The sequence below is a fragment of the Triturus cristatus genome, chromosome 5_1 (genome assembly GCF_964204655.1).
Source record: "Triturus cristatus chromosome 5_1, aTriCri1.1, whole genome shotgun sequence".
Taxonomy (NCBI): domain Eukaryota; kingdom Metazoa; phylum Chordata; class Amphibia; order Caudata; family Salamandridae; genus Triturus; species Triturus cristatus.
In genome coordinates this window covers 813,930,830-813,954,672 of record NC_140587.1, presented here as the reverse complement: position 1 = coordinate 813,954,672, position 23,843 = coordinate 813,930,830, and the positions used below count along the sequence as shown (strand labels likewise).

Here is a 23,843-nt window from a genome sequence, read left to right as displayed (position 1 = left end):
GAAAAGAAAATTAAACAGCTACTAGATTTTTCTTTCAAAATTGCTTTAATTGTTCAGAGTATGCAATTTCACATTTTTTTTTGATAACCTGACCGAGGCCTTGAACTGGGGACTGTCCGCATTCTTAGGATTTGGCAAGAAAAAATATTGGGCTATGGACCTACATTGACTACAGACTTGAGAATAAAAATAATGTAAAACTTTTGTTTAAACAATATTTCTTGCCATTCTAATTCATTACATGATTTGCAGTCTCTTTAATTCCCAGCAGATTCACATATTTCAGTAACATATTTTGCTTTGTAACAAACCAGAACGTTTAACGAGAGTTTGTGAACGCCGCAATGTGTGCAGTTTAAGGTGTTCTCCTTCTAAAGGTACAGGTGTTGTAGGAAATTAGTCAAAAACAAAAGATCTTTTCATCTTTGTGAGTAATCGCCGTACAAATAAATGGTTTTCTTGGATTTCTTGGACAGAGGCGGAATGTTACTCAATTAAGCAGTTGAAGGGCAATTTGCTTACTAATTTCAGTTTGCATCTGCACACTCTGGGTGGTAAAAAGTTCATAATTGGATGATATCAGCGATCCGGATGAACAGTAGTTCAGATTTTCAATAGTTGTTAGAAATTAAACAGCAATGCATATGATTTTGAACCAGAAATTTGGGCAAACTGGAGTCTATAGCCTCAAATGTAATTGTTGTTCAAAGATTGTACACAATGCAGTAGTGCCGGTATCTTCTAATGGTTAAAGGAGTTTTGATGTGAAGCTAGCACTTCACTGAGTGCATTGAAGTATTCGAATGCGAAATTAATGGCAGCGCACCCACAAAAACCTTGTAGTGCCAGAAAAGTTATTCACCAGAGTCCATAGTAAAGCACATATACTTATACACACATTTTTCATAATCCTTAACAAAGCCAACATTTCAAAGAGTCAGCTGACATTTCTCCAAAAACAGTGGGAGTCCGGACGATCCAGGCTTAAAAAGTAATTGAAGTATTTGTTCTATTTTATTGTTAAGAAATTGCTATATGGCAAATGGTAGTGCTTTAAACACAGAACACTGGAATTCTGCTTGGAGACGGCTTTTTATGCGTAAAGTCTTAAACACTCATTTAAAATATCCTTTAACAGTTGAGGTGTCTTTCCCTCTCTGGTAAGATGAACAATAGCATTATAAATATCTTAAATGATTTAGGATTTGCAGTCAGTCTCATACTGGCTCGTAGGGCATGTACTCTACCTCTTTAGATACTAATGTTCCTGTGCATCACAAAAATAACCACGTCAGTTCAGTATATTTGGACATTTAATTGCTGTGTGCTCTCTTGGAGCAACTAAAACACTGAGGATCAGGGTGCAGTTTTTCTTCCTTGTGTGAAAGTTTCTCCCACTTTATTTAGAGAGAAGGTAGAGCAAGGCTGGGTGGATGAGAGGAGGTGGTAGAAGAGGTGATGGTGGTACAGGTCATGTGCTCATTTCAACTAAAATATGTAGAAAGTGTTCCCATTGCTACTCGTAGAAATTTCGTAGTTGCCTACTCTTGTTGTTTTGCCCTGCTCAATTGCATGAACACGTTGCGGCCAAAACCCTCACAAACAAAGCTGAGAGAAAGAAAGTCTCTCTGGTCATTGCCTTGTGGAAAGTACCAGCAATTAGAGTGGGAATCATCGAGAGATTTCTGAAGTTACAGCGCTTAAATTAAGCGGCGGTCCCCTGGGCACAACATTAGGGTCTCACCACGGTGAATTGTTTTTGAAATGTAATAAAGGTACATCCAACCTGATTGATTGTAAACCATCAATGGAATTTTAATTCATTCCCTTCAAATGATGTCAAAATGAATTTTAATCCGAAAAAATGCACAACCAAAATTTTCAAAAGTTCAGCATTCCCTATGCATTTCGGGCTCTTGGCCCTTCTTCAGGGGAAATTATCTGAAATACAAACAGCGTTTGATACCTTACTGATACCAAAAACACAACATATGAATTAAGAATGCAAAATGAAGAACAACCACTGTGTATCGTGATTTGCGTTAAAAAATCACCGAAATGAAAGATGAGTGATAGCGGGGTGGCGGAAAACAACTCAAATATACAAGGTAAGCGAAGGAAAACACGAATAATGTGTGTAGTGTGCACCAAGAAAAAGACATGCTGATTAGCGAAGAAGATCGCATTCTATCACATGAAACACAAACGAGAAACAAAGAAGTTCTGATAAGGATGCAAGTAATCATGCAAACGAATATACGGGGTGAGTGAAAGACCATATCGATTTTTATGCGATAGACGGAATGTGTGGTTATTAGAAAAAACGTGTTCAGGCTTTCAGTTACTCATTTTCCAGGTGTTGCGTGTTCGCACTTTCTTTCAATAACCAAGAGATCACATGTGAAAATGGGACACACATTACCTGACACAAGCCCTATGCACTGTAATGCTTTAAGTGCTAGATGTTAACATCTCTATTCGCCTTGAAGCTAACAGTCACACATTGGATGCCTCCCTCTCTTTTAGGACGGGATGAATTGAGTTTTAGCAGGTTGAGCTGCATATAGTAGTTTCTCCTGGTTTCCTTATGACAGCAATATGTAGTAAGTGCTTGTTGGGAAGAAATAATTAATACAAGATTTAGTGGAGGGCGAAACGTGAACTCCAGGCTGGCTGGCAAAAAAGAGGTTAAGCATGGAGAGCAAAAGGTGGGTGAGAGGCAAACAGAGGACACCCTGGAAAAAGGTGTGAAAAATTAAACTGGTAGGTGAAATGGAAGTGGGGGAGTAGGGCACGCAGCACAGTTTTATGGGTAGTGATGTGGTTGCAATGCTTGGGGAAAAGTGTGGAAGGGTTAGGTAGATGACCATGTTGAGCATAAGGGAGAGGTAGTTTAAAGAAAGGGGACATTGCTAGGAGTATTGTAGAACAGATGGTGACTTGGTGAGAGGTAGCTAGAGATATGGAAACAAAATTGAGATGTGGTACATGACGAACAAAGTTAAGAGGGATGTTGAAATGGGTGAGAGAGGGTGTGAAGGGAATTAGAAAGAGCGGGAACCGTGAAAGTGTGATAAGGAGGATGGGGAAGAGTTTAAAGCTTAAGAGATGAGGAAGAGAAAGTAAGATTATATAATAAAGATGACCAAAGAGTAGAAGGGGAGTAGAATATGTGGAGGTATTTAAAAGGTATAATTTAACAGATTATCTGCTGCCATTAAAAAGGAAACCCAGAATTATTAATCATAAAAGTGACCATGTCTTAAAGATGTGCAGAGGCAGTTAACCAAATTGTGTGAGCAGTGCAAGACGGCTCATCGTAGTCCTCCTTTGCTGTAAACATAAAGCAGGAAATAGTACTACTTTTGTAATTAAAAAATCGCCTACCAAAGTAGAAAAAATATTTAGAAATCTAAATTCCTCACATAAAACCTTTCCTGTTAAAACCAACACAATTATTATACTGATCAAATCGGTAAACTAATCTAACAGGTGGACTCAAACTTGTAACTGGTTGAGTCTTGTCTCTGCCTAGTACAAAAAGCGAAGTGTGCACTAGTTTGTTCCTAGAACACAAAGCACAAACCACTGTATACCACTTTACAACAACCAACACCATTCATTTCTTGGGAAAAGGGGGATAATAAAAAGTTTCTCTGGCCACCCTTTCTTGTATCTTTGAGTGATCAAGGTAAAAAACGGGTCATGTACATCTATATGTTAAGATTCTTCTTTATCACATAACTTCCCATTTGAAGGACCAATCTTTTTTGTTCTTTTTTTTTTTTTTTTTTTTTCTTTTGTAATCCCCATTCGCCTCCGACACCAAACAACTAGGAAAAACAGGATGTCGCTGCCGTTGCTCTGTTTCTTGAGACATAGGCCCTCGAGGTAGAAACCCAGCTGATATCCACCTACCGGTAGCAAAACAAGCCCATTTCATGTTGCTGACCTCTCGTTGTCAAGGAGAGGGGGGGTCGCACTCTCTTCTGATTACACATAACCAGTAACTGCTACTGACGGCTCACCCAAAATCGTAGATGGAATCCAAAGAAAGGTGAGGCCCATCGCAGTCAGAGCTTCCCACGAGGCATAATCATAGGATCAAAGAATATTTTTTGCAAAATAGTTTACCAAAATAAAAGTGCCAAATCATATTAGAAATCGCAAATGATTAGTGATTTAAACCAGGAGACCAATTTGTCAGACAACCCCAAATGGCTTTCTTTCTATTACTCTTCAATCTTGCCAAGTCAGTCTTAGAGGTTTTATACAAGGAGGACAACCAATCTGAATGTGTGGGGGGGTATGGCCTCAACCCATCTCCTACATATTTCTCGTCTGGCCAACAGGATAGCGTAATATAAAAATCCCTTACTTGAACCAGTAGCTACACTTGTTATACCAAAGATGATAAGGCTAAGATTAATATGAACTGGGGTGCCCAGGATATTAGCTAGAGTTAATCCTACTCTCTCCCAGAATTCAGAGATAGCTGGGCAGTCCCAAAACATATGTATGTCGGAGGCATTTACCATATCCCATTTCTTACAGCTGACAGGGGGAACCTTAGCTATTTTAGAGAGTCTAGCCGGAGATAGATAAGCCTTGTGTGTGGTGAAATAATGGTTTCTCCTAAACCAGGCTGGCTTTACAACTGTAAACAAGGTGTTAAAAGAGGTTTGCCACAAGTCTACCCAGTCTATGCCTGGTATGAAAGCTCCCCACAATTCTTCGGCCACTCTAAAATCCCCATCAATAGCCTCCTCAATAGACCAATAAAAGAAGGATACTTCTTTCTTGCCTGCCAGCCTCTGTACCAACTGCTCTTCCAGCATATTCCCTTTGCCTATAGGTTTTTTAAGGCTCTGAGACCAGCTCTTCAGTTGTAAGTATTTGAATCTCGACATGTCCTCTTCTAGTTTATCATCTAGCATCACCCAAGGCAGGAGTGAACCCTCAGCAGTCAAATCCCCCCACACCATAAGCCCAGCTGTTTTAAGAGGGACTGCGAGTTTCTCCTTCAAGCAGTCCGGAACCCCCGGTGAATCCCACAGTGGAGCCAGACTTGAAAAAATTAAAGAAGAATTAAAACGTCACCCGCATACAGGGCTACCTTCCTTTCCCATGTTTCAAATCTAAATGGGATTATCCCCGTCACCCCCCTGAGACGTTGAGCAAAGGGCTCTATGTGCATATCAAATAGGAGCGGGGAGAGGGGGCAACCCTGTCTGGTTCCTCTTTTAATCCTAAAAGACTTGGTCAAATTCCCATTTACCAGAAGCCTTGCCGAAGGGTCAGAATATATAAGCTTAATAACTCGACAAAATGTTGTCCCAAAATTAAACTTCTCTAGGACAGCCGCTAAATAGTTCCAGTTGACCCTATCGAACGCCTTGGTGGCATCTAGTGTCATTACTGCCAAAGGTAATGAAAAAGTGGAAGCCAAATCAATAGCACCAATAAAATCATGAGTAAGATCAAACAAATCCCTGCCTCTCAGAAAACCCTTTTGGTCTGCATGTAACAAACCACCCACCACCGCACCCAACCTATAGGCCAAAATTCTAGTGAAGACCTTGGAATCTGTGTTTAACAGGGACATAGGTCTGTATGACCCGCAATTGACTGGGGACTTCCCTGGTTTTAAAATCTGTGTTATAGTAGCTTCTCCCCATGAAGTGAGAGGTCTGGCACCTTCAAGTAGTATTTTGTTGAACAGAGTTGTCGTCGACGGAATTATCGCCTCTCCCAAGAATCTATATAGTTCTACAGGGAGGCTATCCGGCCCAGCGGCCTTACCAGCCTTACAGAATAGTTCTCCTAACCTCCTGTTGAGATATCTCAAGCTCAAGGTTTTGCTGTTGGGAGGAGTTTAAGGAGGTAAAATTAATCCAGCTTAGCCACTCCCGTACACAGTTGCTATCTACCTCATTATCTTCTTCTTCGTATAGATCTTGGAAGAAGGTGGTAAAAGGCTTCTCCAATCTCTACATCGTTAAGTGCCGAAGTATTGTTTTGTTCATTATCGATTTGTTTTAGGAGATTACGAACTCTGCCAATCTTAGCCTTCCATGCCAAAAGTTTACTGGCCCCCTCACCATATTCAAAATGGGCAAGCTTACTAGCTTCCCATCTTTTAGAGATCCTCATCTGGATAATTCTCTTCAAATGGTCCTTCAAAGTTGCCAATTTTGCGAGATGTAGCTGGTGAATTACTAGGTCGGTCTCATTATTCATACTCTTTTCAACTGTCTTCATTTCGCACTCAGTGTGTGCAACCTCCTCCCTGTACTGCCTGTACTTAAAAGTGGTTCTACTTGTTACTAAGCCTCTTAAGAAGGACTTTCAGGCGTCCCACACTACTGAGAACTCTGCCGTACCTACATTTATATTTAGAAAAAACTGTCTCTTGAGATAAATAGCGGGCTTCTGAGTCATCTAGGAGAAGTGTACGGTCAAATGTCCACACCCTCAATTGTTCTTTTCCTATCCGGTATAAGTCCATCCATACTGCCGCATGGTCTGATAGATGAGTCAGGTAACCTATATTTTTAATTTTACCCCGCAAGTCGTTACTAATCAAGATATAGTCAATCCTTGATTTATGTCCATATTTACGATTGTAAAAAGAGGCACCTAATTGGGAACCTGACCTTTCTCGCCAGATGTCAGATAGGGCATTTTGCCTTATCATCATCATCTGGAGGTATGACCTAGACTTGGACAGAACATTTGCCCTGCTTTTTGGAAATGTATCCATTTGGGGATTCAAAACTATATTGAAGTATCCGGCAAAAATAGTTGGATTTGTAAATTCTAACAAGTTCGCAAAAATGGTTTTCAATGTGGCGGGGTCATCTTGGTTGGGGCCATAGTAGCCTACTACAGTTAAGAAATAGCCCGAAACAGATAGCTTGACAATGACCCACCTGCCACTTGGGTCTGTCATAGCATTTAAAAGTCGAGCATTTGCTTGTTTTTTTACCAAAATGGGTACTCCCCTAATGTTAGCGTTTTGACTAGAGCTAACACAATGCTCCTCTCATCTAAGCTTTCCAAAAATCCCATTTATTTCATGTGTCTCCTGCAGGATAATTTTCTGGTTTTCGGAGTCTTTTAAATATTGAAGGATTTTTACCCTCCTACCCTTTATCCGGAGGCCATTAACATTCCAAGATAACACTGTAGCATTCTCATGGTGGTTTAAAAATCAAATCCCTGAACGTGTCTGATCTCTACATGTGTCGACCCCAAACCAAGAGCCATAACCAACAGTATACTAAAAACAAACTAGACCAAAAGGCGAATGAGATTTTATTTTTCTTCCCCCCCCCCCCCCCTGCTGCTCACCCCCTGTACTCCCTGTCTCCCCCCCCCCCCCCCCCCTCCCCTTCCCATCCCTTGAACCCCACCCTGGAGAACCCCACCCTAATTTACCTGGACTGAGAGTAGAGATTCTGCATTACCAGGGCACCCGACCACGATCCTGACTGTTCCTAATCACAGAAATGGTAAGCAAGCGGCTAAAGATCCAGCCCTTTCTAGTGTTGTGTGTTGTGACCCCCATGTTACTAACCGTAATTATCTCATATGTGTCTTTTGGAGGGGTGAAGCTTTAAAAGTCTATTGATCTTGATCGACTATTCACAAACTACCACATTTATGTCTTTCACATAAATAAGGATTTGGAAGTCTGTTAATCATGATCAACTATTCATTATTAATCTTCCAAGCCAATGGTGAATTTGTGGTATGACATTTAGAACTATTTGGAGACTTTAGCTTAATTTTCCAAGAGCTCCTCCGCCTCCTGCACTGTTTTTAGGTTAAGCATTTTACTGTTGTGCTTGACTTTTAGGTGTGCTGGAAATTTTAATTGGACGACCGCCCCCAGTTTCTTAGTCATCCATTTTCCTACCTAGCTCCCATTTTCGGTCTAGAGTAACCCGAGCTAAGTCTGAATGTATTTCAAAAGCGAAGTCTCTGGGTTTGAATGATTTCTGCTTTAAGGCAGAATTTAGTATCTTCTCTTTCAGAGAGAAGGTAAGAAAATGTATTAAGATCTTTCTTGGTTTTGTCCGGTTAGGGTGTCTCCTGAAGGGGTCCATGTGAATCCTTTGTATATCCCTCTTCAAATTTTCCTCCGACTCTACAATCCGATTCCTTTATGAGGGTTACAATAAAAGCTTTAAGATCTTCCCCCTCCTTTCCTCCAGGGACATTCAGGAGACTTATATTATTACGGCGGTAGTTATTTTTCAACATCTCTAATCTGTCCCGGAGCGCCGCCTCTTCCTTCTTGAGCGTCGAAATATCTGCTTTAGCTGCTCCCAGATCATCTTTGAGCTCTACTACTGAACTTTCTTAAGTCACCGTCCTGGAGCTTAGAAGATCAAATTTTTTCTCAAGAGACTCGCAAAAGAGCCTGATCCCTCCTTGATTTGTCTCTGAGACAGCAAACTCCTTTCTGATATCCATGGAGAGGGTGGAAAAAAGAACCTCCAAAGATGCAACAGAAGAACCCCCCAACTCATGTCCTGGGAAGGTGTACCCCCCTTCTCCACTGCTACTGCCCTTTTTACTGTCATTGCCGTTGTGATTACCACTGCCGTTAATCTCTACACCTTCAACTGTTAGGTGTTCTCCTCTAGGATGACTGCTAGCTTCACATGAAGGATTGTATCTGGTCCCGGTGTTTCAAGGTTACTTAATAGTTCAAGTTGTTTTAGCAGGTGTAGGGGTATTCACAGTCTCTATCTCCATTATTTCCAAGAAAGATTGTCGCGCTATCTCAGACTGTTCAAGGCTCTTCCTAAGGGTCTCCCCCTGTTTTACCACATCCAGAACCTGTGGACAAATTTTAAAATAGGTCCTTAACGAGGCGGTAATCCTTACTTTGGAGTCCAGGGATTTGCCCTTCGTTCTACTAGCTCTGACACTTCTGCCCTTAATCTCACAGGACTGAAGAGCAAGACTAGGTTCTGTTTCCAAAGTGGTGCCCCCTTTCCTATATGCACCGCTACTTCGTATATTGGAATTGCCCTCTGAGGGCAAGTTTTTTTTTTTCCCAAGGGGTTTCCCTGTGGTGGACCCCTGCGCTCCTCCCCCTCGCTTCCTACCTCTTTTTACAGTTTTTATTGTCGAGGTTTTCACTCTGGTAACTTTAAAGCTACCAGAATCTAGACTGGACTGTGTTATGCTGGTCACAGTGGGCCCCACTTCCTGTTCCGCTGAATTCTGTTCTGCACGGTTCTGTGGTCTATTGGAAAAAAAGGCGGAAAGAGCTTAACGGTCTCCGCCGCTGGCGCTTCGCTTAACGGTGTGCCCCCTTCTTCCTGACTCACCGATACCTCGTATTATTGAGACAAAGGGGACAAAATAGGTGAGGCGGTCGAGACAAAACCGCAACGCTCCTCCAACAACCGCTCGTCCGTCTCCTCAACGCCGACAATCTTGTCCAGCGTGGCAGGTGCAGCAGGTCTCCCTGTGCTGCCTCTGCCTCTTCCTGTCCCTGCCTAGTACAAAGAGCGAAGTGTGCACTGGTTTGTTCCTAGTACACAAAGCACAAACCATTGTATACCACTTTACAACAACCAACACCATTCATTTCTTTGCAAAAGGGGGATAATAAAAAGTTTCTCTGGCCACCTTTTATTGTATCTTTGAGTGATCAAGGTAAAAAACTGGTCATGTACATCTATATGTTAAGATTCTTCTTTATCACATAACCTCCCACTTGAAGGACCAATCTTGTTGTCCCGTTTATCTAAAGTAGCCTTACAGTGGACTGGGAGAGGCTGTTGTAGGGAGGGTCCTAGGAATTTATAAAAAAAAAACAGATGAGGTTCCTCCGAACCTGTGTATTTTCATATGCCTTCAAAAGCTTTATTGAAGGGTAGGACTTATTTTGTTCTGTTTTATAGTGCTTATGCAATATCTTTTTAAATTCACAGTTTGTTCCTTTATGTAATACCATTAATTTAGGGCAGCTGAATGAAATAATGTTAGATTTTTTTTTAGAGATTAAGATGACAGTAGTTTGTTTCAGCACACATGACAATAATATAACCAGTCACGGTATTATGCACATTCCTAGTTTGTACAGAAAATCAGCCATTGATGTTCTATCCAGTTGCTTAGTGCATTATAGACAAACCTACCTTCTACAATCCCAAGGAGCTCTCAGTTAACCATAGAGGTAAACCATATAGCAAAACATTGCAATACTGGTTTGATGGTACTAGTAACCCTCTATCTGTATGGAAATCTGAGTCCGCATGCAGTGCTGGAACCAGAAGTTCGGCCAGCTTGACCTTTCATATGCAAAACTAAATAGACTATGAAGGATCAAGGGTGCCTAGTTAATTTTAGTTATGTTTTCTTTCAAGCTTTGTCCGTCCATGCAATTATATGCAACATATATACAAGGTAAGCTCAGGATCTCATGATTGTTTTATTTCACACAGTTGATACATTTGTTGATGAACCACTGTAGATTTTTCAAGAGTGTGGTTATACATGAATGCACAGTCTGTGTATTGCAGCACTGAAACAGAACATAGCCTTAACTTTGGTGGAACATTACTTATGGCGGCCAAGAGAGTAGTGATCAGCCAAGAAAAGATGAAAATAAATAGTGGCTAAAATGCAACTCCTAGAGTAGGCTGCTGTTGGATTGAATACATTGAGGTGATGAATCTTCTCTTCTTCTTAGTTAGGCACACTGCATTAAGATGGAAATGACTAATAAACTGTGGTAGAGTTGTTAATTCCTTTAGTTTTAGGTTTTGTCCAGAGTATGCCTCAATTTACTTTGGGAAATGCAACCCAGAAATCTTTAAAGCAGCAGTCTGATGTCTTCTGGTCAGTTGAGCTTTGATTCTAGCATAGAGCAGGTTGGTCCAGCTTTCTGGTAATGAGGTCTTTGGTGACGGTTCTGTGAGTGTTGATGGGGGAGCTATTTGAAAATCTTCTCTAGTGTCTTTAGTCTGTGGAAGAGCAAGACTGAGAGTGCATTTACTTGGCCTGTCATGGTGACTAGGTTGTCGAATTACTATTCCAAGGTTCTTTGTGTGAGTTGCGGGAGGGTTGTGGATTCGTAGTCAGCAGGCCACCAGGCGGATTCCCAGAGTCAGGTGTCTTTTCCAAAGATTGCTACTTCCGTCTTGTCTGTGTTAACTTAAAGACAGTTGTTTTTCATCCATCTGACAACCTCTGTCTTGCAGGCGAATAAATTGGTCTGGGTTTTTGATGTCTTATCAGAGAGTAAGAGCATTAGCTGGGTGTCGTCAGCATAAGATATGCTATTGATTTCGGGAGAGCAGATGTTGCTGGTGAGTGGGGTTGTGTAGGCTATGAACAGAGTGGGGCTGAGTGAGGATCCTTGTGGAACTCTGCAGATGAGGTTAACTTGTCCGGGGGTGCATGGGACCAGGCTGTCTGGGTGCGACCTGTCAAGAAGGAACAAATGCAGTGTAGTGTGGGACCTTGGATGCCTACTTTGTGCAGTTGTTGGATAAGAATGGTGTGGAGACCGTGTTGGATGCAGAAAGATCCAGTAGGATGAAGGCTATGTGTCATCTCTCTCCGTTATCATCTGAATGTTGTCTGTGGTGGCGATGAGGTGGTCTGTGTACTGTGGTTGGGTCTGAATCTGAATTGGGTAGTTGAGTGAGGTGGGTGGCTAGACGTAGATTATCTTTTCCATGACTTTTGTCATGTAGGTTAGCTGGGAGATGGGCCAGTAGTTGGCACAAGACATTAACGTAGCAAGAGTGTATATGCAAATTCCTAGTTTGAAGCCATATACCATCTGCTTTGTGATAGACATTGCAATGAATTGTATCTGACTTGAGAGGTTCCTCTAATATCAGCTTGGAACTACAGCAGCTCTGAAATCCTTGAACGTCTTTCCACATACTGGTGTTGTCATTACATCTATGTATTGTGTACAAAGTATGCAGGATGTTAGTCATCCTCGAATAGTTGTGCAGTTGCTATTCTCCATGGAGATGCGCCTCCTAATTCCTAAAATGAAAGCAAAAGTTTGTTGGAAATCCTTTCATGGCAAATGTGATCTTGTAGATAGTAATATGTTTGTTTATTGCAGTTGTTTGAGGAAACCATGGACCTAGATACAAAGCAGTGCTTCGTGTAGTTTCTTAAGATGTCATCGTTGTGTGCCTTTTGCTTAACTCGCTCTTTCAAAATGGAAGTACAGACCGAGGCAGGGCTATGACACCATTGTAGTCTTCTGTGTGGACTTCCATTGGTAGTGTAGTGCAAGTGCAGATTTCTGTCTCCGTTGTGCTCTGGTGCAACACCCTCTGTTGGTAGTATAGCAAAAAAGCTTTCCATCTCCAGTATTCTTTTGGGAAGGCGTATTTTGTCTATAAAGTGCAACTTCAGGTTTCGTGCAATTGTTTTCTCATTAGAGGGCATTTGTTAGTTGTATCGTCAAACTGTATTTCCATGGACCTAGCTTGGTTGCCACTTGTGGTGCTCTGGGGAAAAGTAGGATTTGCCTTTTAAATCTTTGGGTTGTGCAGAGATTGATGTCTCCTAGCCCGTCCATGACTAAAGCACATAAAAAAAAATATCCTTCTTAAGGGCAAAACAAAAAATTGCTTTGTAAATACAATCCATGAAATAAATACATAATTAAATGTGTGATGACGGTCTGCTTTTCAGATATAAAATAGTTCCTAGTGCACTCCACAAAAAAACCAAAAGGCACATCTAAGCTCCTAGAAAGACATGAGAATAAAATGGTACTGTGGGGTGATCCAAGATGATTTTAACCATGTCTCAAGCCAGTAGTGCAAGAAGGTTGATCGGAAGCCTCTTTCTGTATGTGCGGAGTATGTACTGAGTGCAATATATTTGTCAAAATAGTGCAAGCACTGTTACATTTCCATACCCAACACTGGTGCAAGCGCCATTACACATGAAACGTAAAAACATTTGTACATTCTAATTCCATTAAATTTTAATGTGCTCAATATTGCTATAAATAAAAAGGCGCAGTCCAGGCCAAACCTATTACCTTTTCTAATGCTTGTTTATTTTGTGCATTCCACTTTTTCTTGCACTCTGTGTATGTGTCTGTTTTGGATTTGTGTGGGTTATTCATCATGATTCTCTTAATGGAAAGCCCTTATTTTTATATCCACTCTCTTATGGTGAATATAACCTGCTGGAGTGTGGGGTATTTCAATGACACACACGCACACGCTCACGCCTTCGCTCACACTCACTCTTACACATTTACACACACACTCACTCACACACACACACACACACACACACACACACACACTCACTCTTACACATTTACACACACACTCACTCACACACACTCTTACACATTTACACACACACACTCACACACACTCACTCTTACACATTTACACACTCTTACGATCACACTCACTCTTACACATTTACACACTCTTACGATCACACTCACTCTTACACATTTACACACTCTTACGATCACACTCACTCTTACACATTTACACACTCTTACACATTTACACACTTTTACGATCACACTCTTACTTCTCTGCCAACCTCGGTTTATTTAGGTAAGAAATAGATCTCTATGGTTCAGCTAATCCAGGTAAGCTGCATCCGATAACCCATATCAAAAAGAGCATACATATATATATATATATATATATATATATATATATATATATATATATATATATACAGCATGTAAAGATGAGACAAGAAATCTGTCATATAGATTGCATTCTCTCCTGTAATGTTTGTTCTTCCCAAGATAGAAAAACGTTTCTAAACAGGGTTAAAGATAACATTGATAGCTGGTCTTTTCATTTTGATATCAACAGAGAATAAATATTAATAGTGGTAAAAATATTGTTTCTTTCTGAATTGAAGAATGATGCCTCGTTTACAGTTCTCACGTTGCTTTGTCGTTGGCGTTGGCGTTGCTGGTGCTTTCCTTAGCTTTTTGTAAGCAAATTTGACTCCAGGCCACAATTTCATGCAGGAGAACGTTGATGGTAGAGGGGTGAAACTTGACTGTGCTTGGGTCAACTGGAAATGGTCTGCTAACCTTTTGCAGGTCTATTTCCATTAATGTGCCTTTCATGACCAAAGGGTGTTGATCTCAAAGCGCTCTCGGAGATCACTTAAATAGTTGTTGACAGTAGGAGGACATTCAAGTTAAAATATATGACTATGCTTTAAAAAGGTTATCCATGTTTCATTGAAAAGATAATGTCTCCTTATTTTTTCAGGAAATACGATTTAATTCACCCGTGTTACCGAATAAGATTGCAAGGTATCCAGAAAACAAGAATCGTAACAGATACAGAGATGTGAACCCGTGTAAGTAGGTTGGAGAAAATTCTTATTTTTTCATTGAAAAAGTGATGTGATGACCTAAACTGAAAAAATAATAGTAATGTTTTCTAAACCGCTTTGTATCCTAGATTAACAGTTTCTTGTCAACACACTTTCAATTGAGTGAACAGTGTCCCAGCATTATCCAGGCATCTGGTCATCAGAGTAATTGCAGAAGAATGGCAGTTCTATTGAGTATTTAAACTTTCCATGAGTAGCAAGGGACAAGTGTATCTGCTTCCACCTTTGAGTTTGGTCAGTTTTGATTAAGCATTTTCGTCTATAAGCCTTTCATGTGAGCATTTAAAAACAGAACATACATCGACATAAATCGAAAATGCACGATTGGCATGGAAATTCAGCAAAACCAACTTTATACATAAAATTCTAAATGAGTAATCCAAGAGCGAATTGAAAATAGGAATAGACATTAGTATGGTACTCCATATAGCTTTTGATAAAGGTATATGAACATTACATTTGCAGAAATTAAATTAGTACAGTAACTCCCTACACACCCTATAAGGATGCTGTGTTTATATCTGTGCTGGAAGTTTACAAATTATGAGCCTTTACCTTTGCATGATTTTCAAGCCTGACGCCATAACCACATCCAACCCAAGTTGGAGCTCAGCTGTACCTACAGTTTGGTGCATAGTCTCCTGTGGGTCCCTTAATCCTGGTTTGTCCGTGATGATGATTGTAAATCAGAGTACAAATAAAAAATATGGTTAGAGATCAATGTTGTTGGCTAAATATACTTTAAAAAATCAAATCCGTTGGGTGTAGCTTGGCTGTAATTGGCTTGTTTTGGTGATGTTTTTGGATGGTGCAGTTAGGACTCAATACATTTGTGCCATACTAAATACTTGTGTTGCAGTACGTGGTGATTGCAAAGTTTATTTTATCATTAAACAGTTTTGACTTCTTCCTAGCATTGACTGGGGCCACCTGTGTGATCCACTCACTTTTATAATAAATGCACTATTGGTTCACAATTGGTCCAACATGTTGATGTAATAAGGGTAAAGCTGCGAACATCAGCTGCAGACTTCATACCTGATGGGGATGGCCTATCACATGAGGTAACAGCTCACAATCACTCAATAAAATATAATAATTTCATGTACCTTTTAACTGCAGTGCTTAAAACGAACATGTACAAGTTCAATATATAAACATTTACTGTTAACTTCATTTGAATTGCGTACTCCCCCCCCCCCCCCCCCCCCCCCCCGCCCGCCCCAAATAAATAACCAGTGTTAACGGACACCCCATACCCCCTGTGCTCTCACCTGGAGCAGTAATGCAGCGTTGGTGCAGCTCCGATGCAGCTTAGTCGCCGCTCTCCTGGAGCATTGATTGGTGCGGCTGACCTGGAGCTCTCTAACATGGTTTATGTGCGGCATTATGGCAGATCATGTGTAGTGTTGGTACAGGCCACATGGTTGACGTGCAAAAAACTAAATGTGCCTCACGTTAATTAGAAGTCCCCGTTATTCCAAGTCCACTCCTTTTTGTTTAAGAATTGACCACTTGCTGTTAAAGTATTTCTGTGTTTGCTGTTTAACAGCCTAAAAAGCAGAAGTAACTCTCGTCCCCACCCTCTCAAGGTAGGGAGGGGTTTATTGTGAGCAGGACGAGATCCAAAGATAAGCCAATATTGTGCCATTTCACAAATAAAGATGACACTGCCAGTGTGAAGTAGGGTCGAAACACCCTGAGGCTACATTATAATCGTATGTCATGTGATGTTTGCAAGCTCGAGCAGAAACTGTGGTGGATCTCAACATCTCAGCCGCCTTCAACGTACAGCTACGGGAAATTGGCGTCCCCTCTGTTGGGAAAAAAAAGGTGACCCCAGGTAGGGGAAAGGGTCGTTTGTGCCTTGGCTCCTTGTTACCGGGTACCATAAGCTTCTTATTAGAAGACATTTGTGACTTGTGCAAAGTTCCCGGGCCCTATTCAGAAAGGGTACTTGTATCTTCCGAGCTTACACTGTCCATATGGCAGTGTGTTAGGACCAGTGTTTGTGCGTTTGCTTTTGTAAAAGCTATTCCGGAAGACTAAGGGATGCTCATACAGGTGTGCGAACTCGAAGCATGCATTTTATTATAACTGTCCTTATCAATTACAGGGAAATGGGGCTTAGTTCAAACAGGAGTCACAGCCGGCCCTTGCCAACTTGCAGAAACATTTTGGTTGTGTTCAGGCCAGAGGTCGAAGTGGGTCGGGATCAGAGACCCACGATGTGCCCATCCTTTTTTTAATTTATGAAAAACAGTTCCTCTACATTTTGTGAAAAGACCACCGTACAGGGATGGTTAATTCCTTTCGTTTAAATGCTTCCGGTGAAGTGTCCGGCTAGAAGACCCCTGTGCAGTGAAACCGAAGGCAGGCATACTTCTAAATAAGAAACAAACCTCCTTGTCAGGGTGCTGGTTTGCCTGAAAGAAATGCAACTGTGCACAACTGGTTTATCTGAAAACCTAAAGGGTGCTTGGAAGCCAGCAATGGTTTTAATTGATGGAATCACTTGAAGCTTCCTCATTACACAGATTTGTTTCATTTTGAGTGGTAGTGCAATGGAGTAACCAGCTGAGCTGTGAAGTTCATGCTTTTAAGGGACATTTATATAAAAACAATTGAACAACGTACAGTCTGGGAATACTAAAATCTATATCTTGGAAGCACCATTTTTTCTGCGCATTTTAGCTTGTTCTATGTATACTGTGTGTAATGCAAGTTTAAAATAATGACTTGCATATTCACGCTCGTAGCACTAAAAATACACAAGTCACTATTCTCCACTGCACCAACCAAGGTTCAATTCTGTGGCTCTCTGGGTACACACACAGACCTCTGCAGTGCATTAACTAATAGAGGTTTCATAATGTACTATAGTCAAGTGCATTTCCCACCGATTAACTTAAGTTGCACTTTATATTAAATGTAGCTCTCTGAAGGCGAAAGACAAAAAAAGCCATACAGAATATTTTGTTATTTTAGCTACACCTTTGACCTCACCCCAATGCTCACTGAACCCTCTCATTTATATCAAGAAACAAGGAAGGGAGTGAAGAGATCTATTAGTCATGGACTCCATCTCCTCTGTAAGCTATGAAAAAACAGAGTCCACTCTGAGTTACAAAATAAAGTGCTAACCTTCCAAAAAGTGACTAAGCCCAAGCGAACCGTTTGGTTACTAGCATGGGAAAACAATAAGTTTTCTTAAAATAAACCTCCCCCATCAAAAGGTCCCTTGGTGGCATGCTCTTGTATATACTTTAGTATATACTTATATGTGTATGTACTTTGTGGGCTCTGGAGATCAGCCCTAGGACTTGACTGCTTCCGCTTGGGACTTTTTTCCTGTTTAACTGTCTCTTTTTAACTGTCTTGATAGAAAACGACCAGTAGAGGTCCGTAAAATACCAGAATGGCTTTCTGCTTGGGGACTTTCTTCATCTTTCTGGCAACTGCCTCTTTTTAACTTTCTTGATAGAAAACGACCAACAGAGGTCAGTAAAATATCAGAATCACTTAAGCAATTTCTAGATTCCAGTCCATAGAAATTGTCTTCCACGAGCATCCGTAGACCATAATATTTTTTCAAATATTGTATTTTCAGTGATATGACCACCGAAGGCCCTGATTTTATATTAAAAACAGAGCTTTGGACTATACCATTTTCCACTGAAAGGCAAACTTTCTCTCCATGTGTTACCATACCTGGAATGTCACGCAGTGTGGTGCTTACTTTCCCTCCATGTTGAAGAACAGTAGATGTTTCTGCACCCAGGCTAATGTGCTGCATAGTTAAATACATTTAAGGTCCCAAAGGCAAGACCGATTGCTTTGAAAATGCTTGTTTTTTTTTGTTTTTTTTAGGTCGAAGCCTACCAGACAGCTGGTTTCCTAATAACGTCTAGGGTACATTCGAAAAGCTCCCCTGGGAATTCATTCCGCCCATTGCTTATCATTGGCTGTGTGGTTTGTAACTTGATTGCTATTAGCTGGCTTTGTGATTTAGGCTGTCCAGCTTGAGTTTGTCCTTTCCGTTGCCCAAATCCTATTTACTGTATTCTTCCACCACTACTGAATTTCTGTAAACAAGCCTTTAAATCTTGTTCTGATATTGTCACATTTGCTGTGCATTCAGACAGAGATCAACTGTCAGGCTCTGCCTTCGGAGAGCTTGGTGTTTAAATTCAGAGAAGGAAAAGCAAAGTGAGAAGATTTGTGACAATCATGCTGGCTACTCTTTGGTTAGTGCAAAAAAAAAAAATCAGCACACCCAATCTAATGTCTGTAAATGAACTGTGCATGTATAGATTTCATAATATGGAACGCACAAATGAAGCACATTTTCTGGGTAATTCTGAAGTGTGATGGAAACAAATATTTTAATATGACCAAAACAAATCAATAAATACATCAGGTAATGATATTTCCGCACTTTATCGTTTGTGCTCTTTATACTTATGTCAGTAAAACTTAGGTCTTTGGAAATGTAATGGTAATTTCAATTGAAGATGCGTTGTCTGTAATTGCAGTGCCCTACCACATCATTGCTTATTTCACAGCACTCTAATCTGCACCACTCATCACTATGCCACTCCACAGTGAGTCCCTTCACTCTACTCTGCACCACTCCACACCACTTCACTTGATGCCTCTCTTTACCATTCTACGCCACTCTATTCCACTCTGTCCCATACCACTCTGTGCCACTGCAATCTGCCTTGCGCCACTGCACTCTACGGCACTGGACTCTACACCAATACACTCTACACCAATCTACTCTACTCCTCTGCACTGCACTATACGCCACTATAATCTGCTCTGCAACACTCTACTTCACACTACACCATTGCGCTCTACATCACTCTACTCTGAACCACTCTACTCTGCCAGTGCACTCTACAATGCACCACTGAACTATTCACCAGTGCACTATTCGCCAGTGCACCACAGCACTTTACGCTATGGCACTTTGACACTCAACTCTGCAAGACTAAACTCTCCGGCACTAAACTCAATGCAACTCTATTCTGCACTCTGCCAGTGCCCTCTGTGCCACAACACTACTGTGCACCAGTCAAAACTTCGCCACTCTACCACACTCTTTGTCAAATGCACTCTACAACTACACTGTTGGCTACTCTACATCACGTTACTCTACCCACTCTAGTCTATTCTGCACTCCACTCTACACCACTCTAATCTATACCACTCTAATCTATGCCATTCTGCTCCACTATGCGCCACTCCACTCTATGCCACTGCACTCTGCGCCACTGCCGTTGGCTCTGCCCTACTGTACTCTGTCACTGTACTCTACGCCAATGGACTCTCCACCACTTTGCTCAAAACCAATGAACTGTATGCCAATATACTCAGCACCACTGTACTTTACACTGCTTCATTGTAGTCCACTCTACTTCACTCAACGACACCCCACTCAACGATACACCACTCTAATGCTGTACTCCATTAAACTATACCCCACTCTGACACTCTACTCCACTGTATGCCACTCCACTCTACAACACTCTGCTCCACTCTACGGCTCTACTTCACTCTGCGACGCTCAACGCAACTCTCTCTACACCACTCCATGCTCCTTTATGCCACTCTATTCTACAACACAATACTCCACTCCTCCACTTTATGCCACTCCACGCCACTCGACTTTATAACACTACGCCATTCCACTCCCGTACACTACTCCGATCTATGCCACTCCACTCTACAAAACACTACTCCACTCTGAAGGAGAAGAATTTACTTTATTTGATTAAAATATAATCATAAAAGCAGGACATACCTACCACATATATACAAAAAAGATCATTAAAATGACCAAAAATAATATAAAAGTTCGAATTTTAAAACTAAGTAGCAGCAAAAATGTTAATGATGTAACAAGGAAATAAGTGTTACTGTCAAAATCTAAGAAGAAGGCCCAGAGTTTCAAGGAGACCAAGAGAGTGTAAACGTTTCATTAAAACAGCTGTCAAAAAACATAGAATCCTCGATCGCATACCCTGATATTGCAGGCATAGAGAGCACAGGGGAGACCAAAATTAAAGTTTTGTGGATCTACAGTTTTGTTTTAAACACATGTGGCCTTCTTTAAAATTGCTACCGGGCCTGCAATTTGCTGGTTGAATTTACGATATACATGATAAATAAAAATTGTAAAACTTATGTTTAAGGCTGTGTTCTCTGGATTCAAAGCTGCAATAATTGCCTGCCTGCAGGATCGAACTCCCAGTCTGACACTCTACTTCACTCTACACCCTTCCACTCTATAACACTCTACTCTTTACCTCGCTAAACTTTTAGCCATGCTAAACAGCAGCCACGCTGGTGTATAACATAGCTAAAGCATATTGTCAAAGCGAATAGCTCTTGCATAGATAGGCAAGACCTATTTGCTTTGACAATGTTTGTACTCTTGTCTCACCGGCAGTTGTTAAACGTTTTTGGGGTCCTTATTTTGATGAGCAACCTGAACCACCTAAATGGCGTATCTCAGATACACATACGAGTTCCCAGCTATTCTTAGGGGCTAACGTGCGATTTTACAGTGTTTTACCGAAATGTTTAGGACTGGCTTGATTTTAACGAGTTAAAATACAGGTTAAGGATTTTATACCCTGTATTCTGTTTTCAAAGTTGATGGCGGCATTTGCTGAAATAGCACGATTATCACTAGACGAGATTAGTAGAAGGTCTTGCCAGAAATGTTCTTTGATGGAGACATAAGGTTGCGTATTTTGTCAACTAAATATGCAGGCTGAATTTCTTTGTGTTTAATCTTAAATATGTTGCCTGAGGGAAGAGGAGTGGGTGGGAAGGAAAGTTTGGTCACTTAGTGTTTCTTTATTCCAAAAACGTGTGTGAGCAGATGAATCAGTTTGTCGGTTACTTCTAGACATCAAGGATTTAACATATGAATGCCTGGAAAACTCGGAGATGAAATCTTTGAGAGATGGCTTAAAAGATGTTTCCCAAAGGTGTCAGACTGTGAAAACACACCTCAAGCCTTTATTCCGTTCCTGTTTTCATGTGTGCATCTTTTGCCTATGTTTTCATAGCTACTTTGCTGTGATTGATTTGATTAGTAGTGTTACTTCCAAGTTTCTCAGGAAATCATCATCTATTTTATATCTGGCACTCTGAGATCACAAAAGTGTTGATTTTGAAGAATGTCATTATAAAGGCGGAAATACATACCCTTTGTACTATATGGGTTAGTGAAGGCTAGTTTTGTTTTGTGTGCTTCATCTGTAGTCCTGTTTTTGTTTGTAAAATATATAGCTATTATTGGCAAGTACAGATTTTGAGTTTGGCTGAATGGTTTATTGAATTATCAGCTTTGTGTACTTTACTTGGACTAGGTCCCACTGGAAACGATGGTGGACTTCATGGCCCAGTCAAGGGGACCTCAGTATTAGCCCATGCCTGATACAGTGGGTTCCTCACACCACCTATGTGATGTCACATAAAACAGCTTTCGCAAATCAAACACAACTGTAAGTCTGAGGTAAGATCAGTATCAAGACTGGCTGTCAATCAAGGCTGTATTCAAGCTTTTATAGACTCAGTAGCTTCAATCTTATTTGCAACCCATGAATGAGGAACAAAGCTGAAGTCTTCCTGTCTGCTCATGTGTAGACCTTTCAGTAATAGCGTGCTTTAGAATTTAGCATTTAACTTCAGTAGTTAACAAATGCTACCAATTTGACCAAATGTATCAGCAGCTGCCTTTGAAAGGGTCTGAAGCACCAGAGGCTGGTGTTTTGTGCTCCCACAGTAAATGAACTTTTTTTTTATTGAAGTTTGGCTTTCGGTCAAACAAACTCTTTTTAATAGAGGGCAAGTTTTCCTTTACGGACTTTTTCATATTTCAACATTTAAGCATTTAATCATATCCACACGTTTTTTTAAATTGTATTCTGGAAACACTTTGCTTTTGATAGGGAGGAGGCAAGATGGCGTCTGGTTAGCAGCAACTGGAGATCGCTCCCTATCCCTGTAGCATAACGTTAGAAAATAATGCCCTAATCCCGACGTACCTTTAATGGAACTAATCCTTGGTGTTGGTGCTGATCTCCTGGAGGTGGCCGAGAGCCTAATGGTTGAACTCTTGTCTGGTGCGGTGAAGCTGGTTGAAGAGCTACGGCTTCAGCAGCGGCGGCGGTGGCGGCAACTCCGGGAGAGTGTTTCAGGTGCCGCGGAGCAAAACGAAAGCTAAGTCAACGGAGGTCGTGGAGCTCGGAGAAACCGATACCGCAGCCCGACTAACGGAGCTTCGAAAAAAGAACCAAGAGCAGAAACAGAAGCCAGTGTAACAGAGGCGAGCGGGACGAGCTGGAAGAACTGCTGGAAGCTATCGTGGATAAAGATGGCTCCGAAATCCGCAAGGACCGGAAAAGGGAAAGTCCCTGAATCAGAGCAGCAATCAACAGAGATATCGGTAGCAGCAGTAAAGCTCCCAGTAAGATTGCCAACTCCAATCTAAACCTGTCTCGAAAGCTATCGGGAAAGACACTGGGAAGGCCATCACCCCAGGTGAGAGAGGGGGGGGGTAACAGTGCTCAGAAAACCGATGACGCTGCAGCCCGGAGCTGTACTAGAGCAGGGAAGAAATTGGCAATGATTAATACTGGTAGTTCAAAAAATATTACGTTTTTTTTTTCCCCAGTGGCAGCAACTAACTTAAAAGAAAATATAAAGATAATCAGTGATGCAGGAGCTAGCGACCTCTGGGAGAATGGTGATGTACAGTCAGAGTCAGGATCGCCCCAGTACGTCCTGACCACTACAGAAACACAATGGGGGGAAATAATGGAAGCTAGGGAGAAACCGGATCAAATAAATGACATTCAAGATAGCCATGGAAATATACCAGTCATACCCCACGAACTGCCAGAGGGGCGCACGGATCGATTATGGAGCCTCACAGGGGGGCCAGTGTATTGGTGAGGCTAACTTGGTGGAAGCGGTCAGCTCGGCGCTGGGAACAACGGACAGATTGGTTCAAGAGGCCGTAGCTAGTAGCAGTCCTAGTGGCCTAGAGGATACACAGGATATTGTTGACATTTTTTTCTCAGTGACGGATGGGTCACTAGGAACCCCCTCGGATCTTGATGGGGGAGAAGAAAAGAGCACTGACGGGGATACAAACATCAGCGAGAGCTCTAGCTTCAGCTCTAATCAGGAAGAGCTCAGAGAATCGCTAAAGGAGAAAGGAACAGTTATAAGAAGGAAAAGGCTCTCAAAAAGGCAAAGAGACACATATTCAAAAGAGAAAGCTATTACTGGTCGAAGGCGAGTGAGCGACAGTAACGGAAATAATGTATTGAAATGGGATTATTCGACCACTCGTACAGTTTATTCGGAACGAACACCACAAGGAGGAGCAACTATAGAAGGCCCTACGTTACAGTTGATAT

The 23,843-nt window shown here is 41.4% G+C and overlaps 1 protein-coding gene across 2 annotated transcripts in view; it reads left to right on the top strand.

Annotated features, from left to right (window-relative positions):
• PTPN2 (protein tyrosine phosphatase non-receptor type 2) overlaps positions 1 to 23,843 on the top strand; it is a 520,264-nt gene that overhangs the window by 100,510 nt on the left and 395,911 nt on the right. For both annotated transcript variants that reach the window (XM_085605857.1, XM_085605856.1), the window contains exon 2: positions 14,271 to 14,361. In XM_085605857.1, coding sequence (XP_085461983.1) covers positions 14,271 to 14,361 — 91 coding nt within the window. The remainder of the gene's footprint in view (positions 1 to 14,270; positions 14,362 to 23,843) is intronic.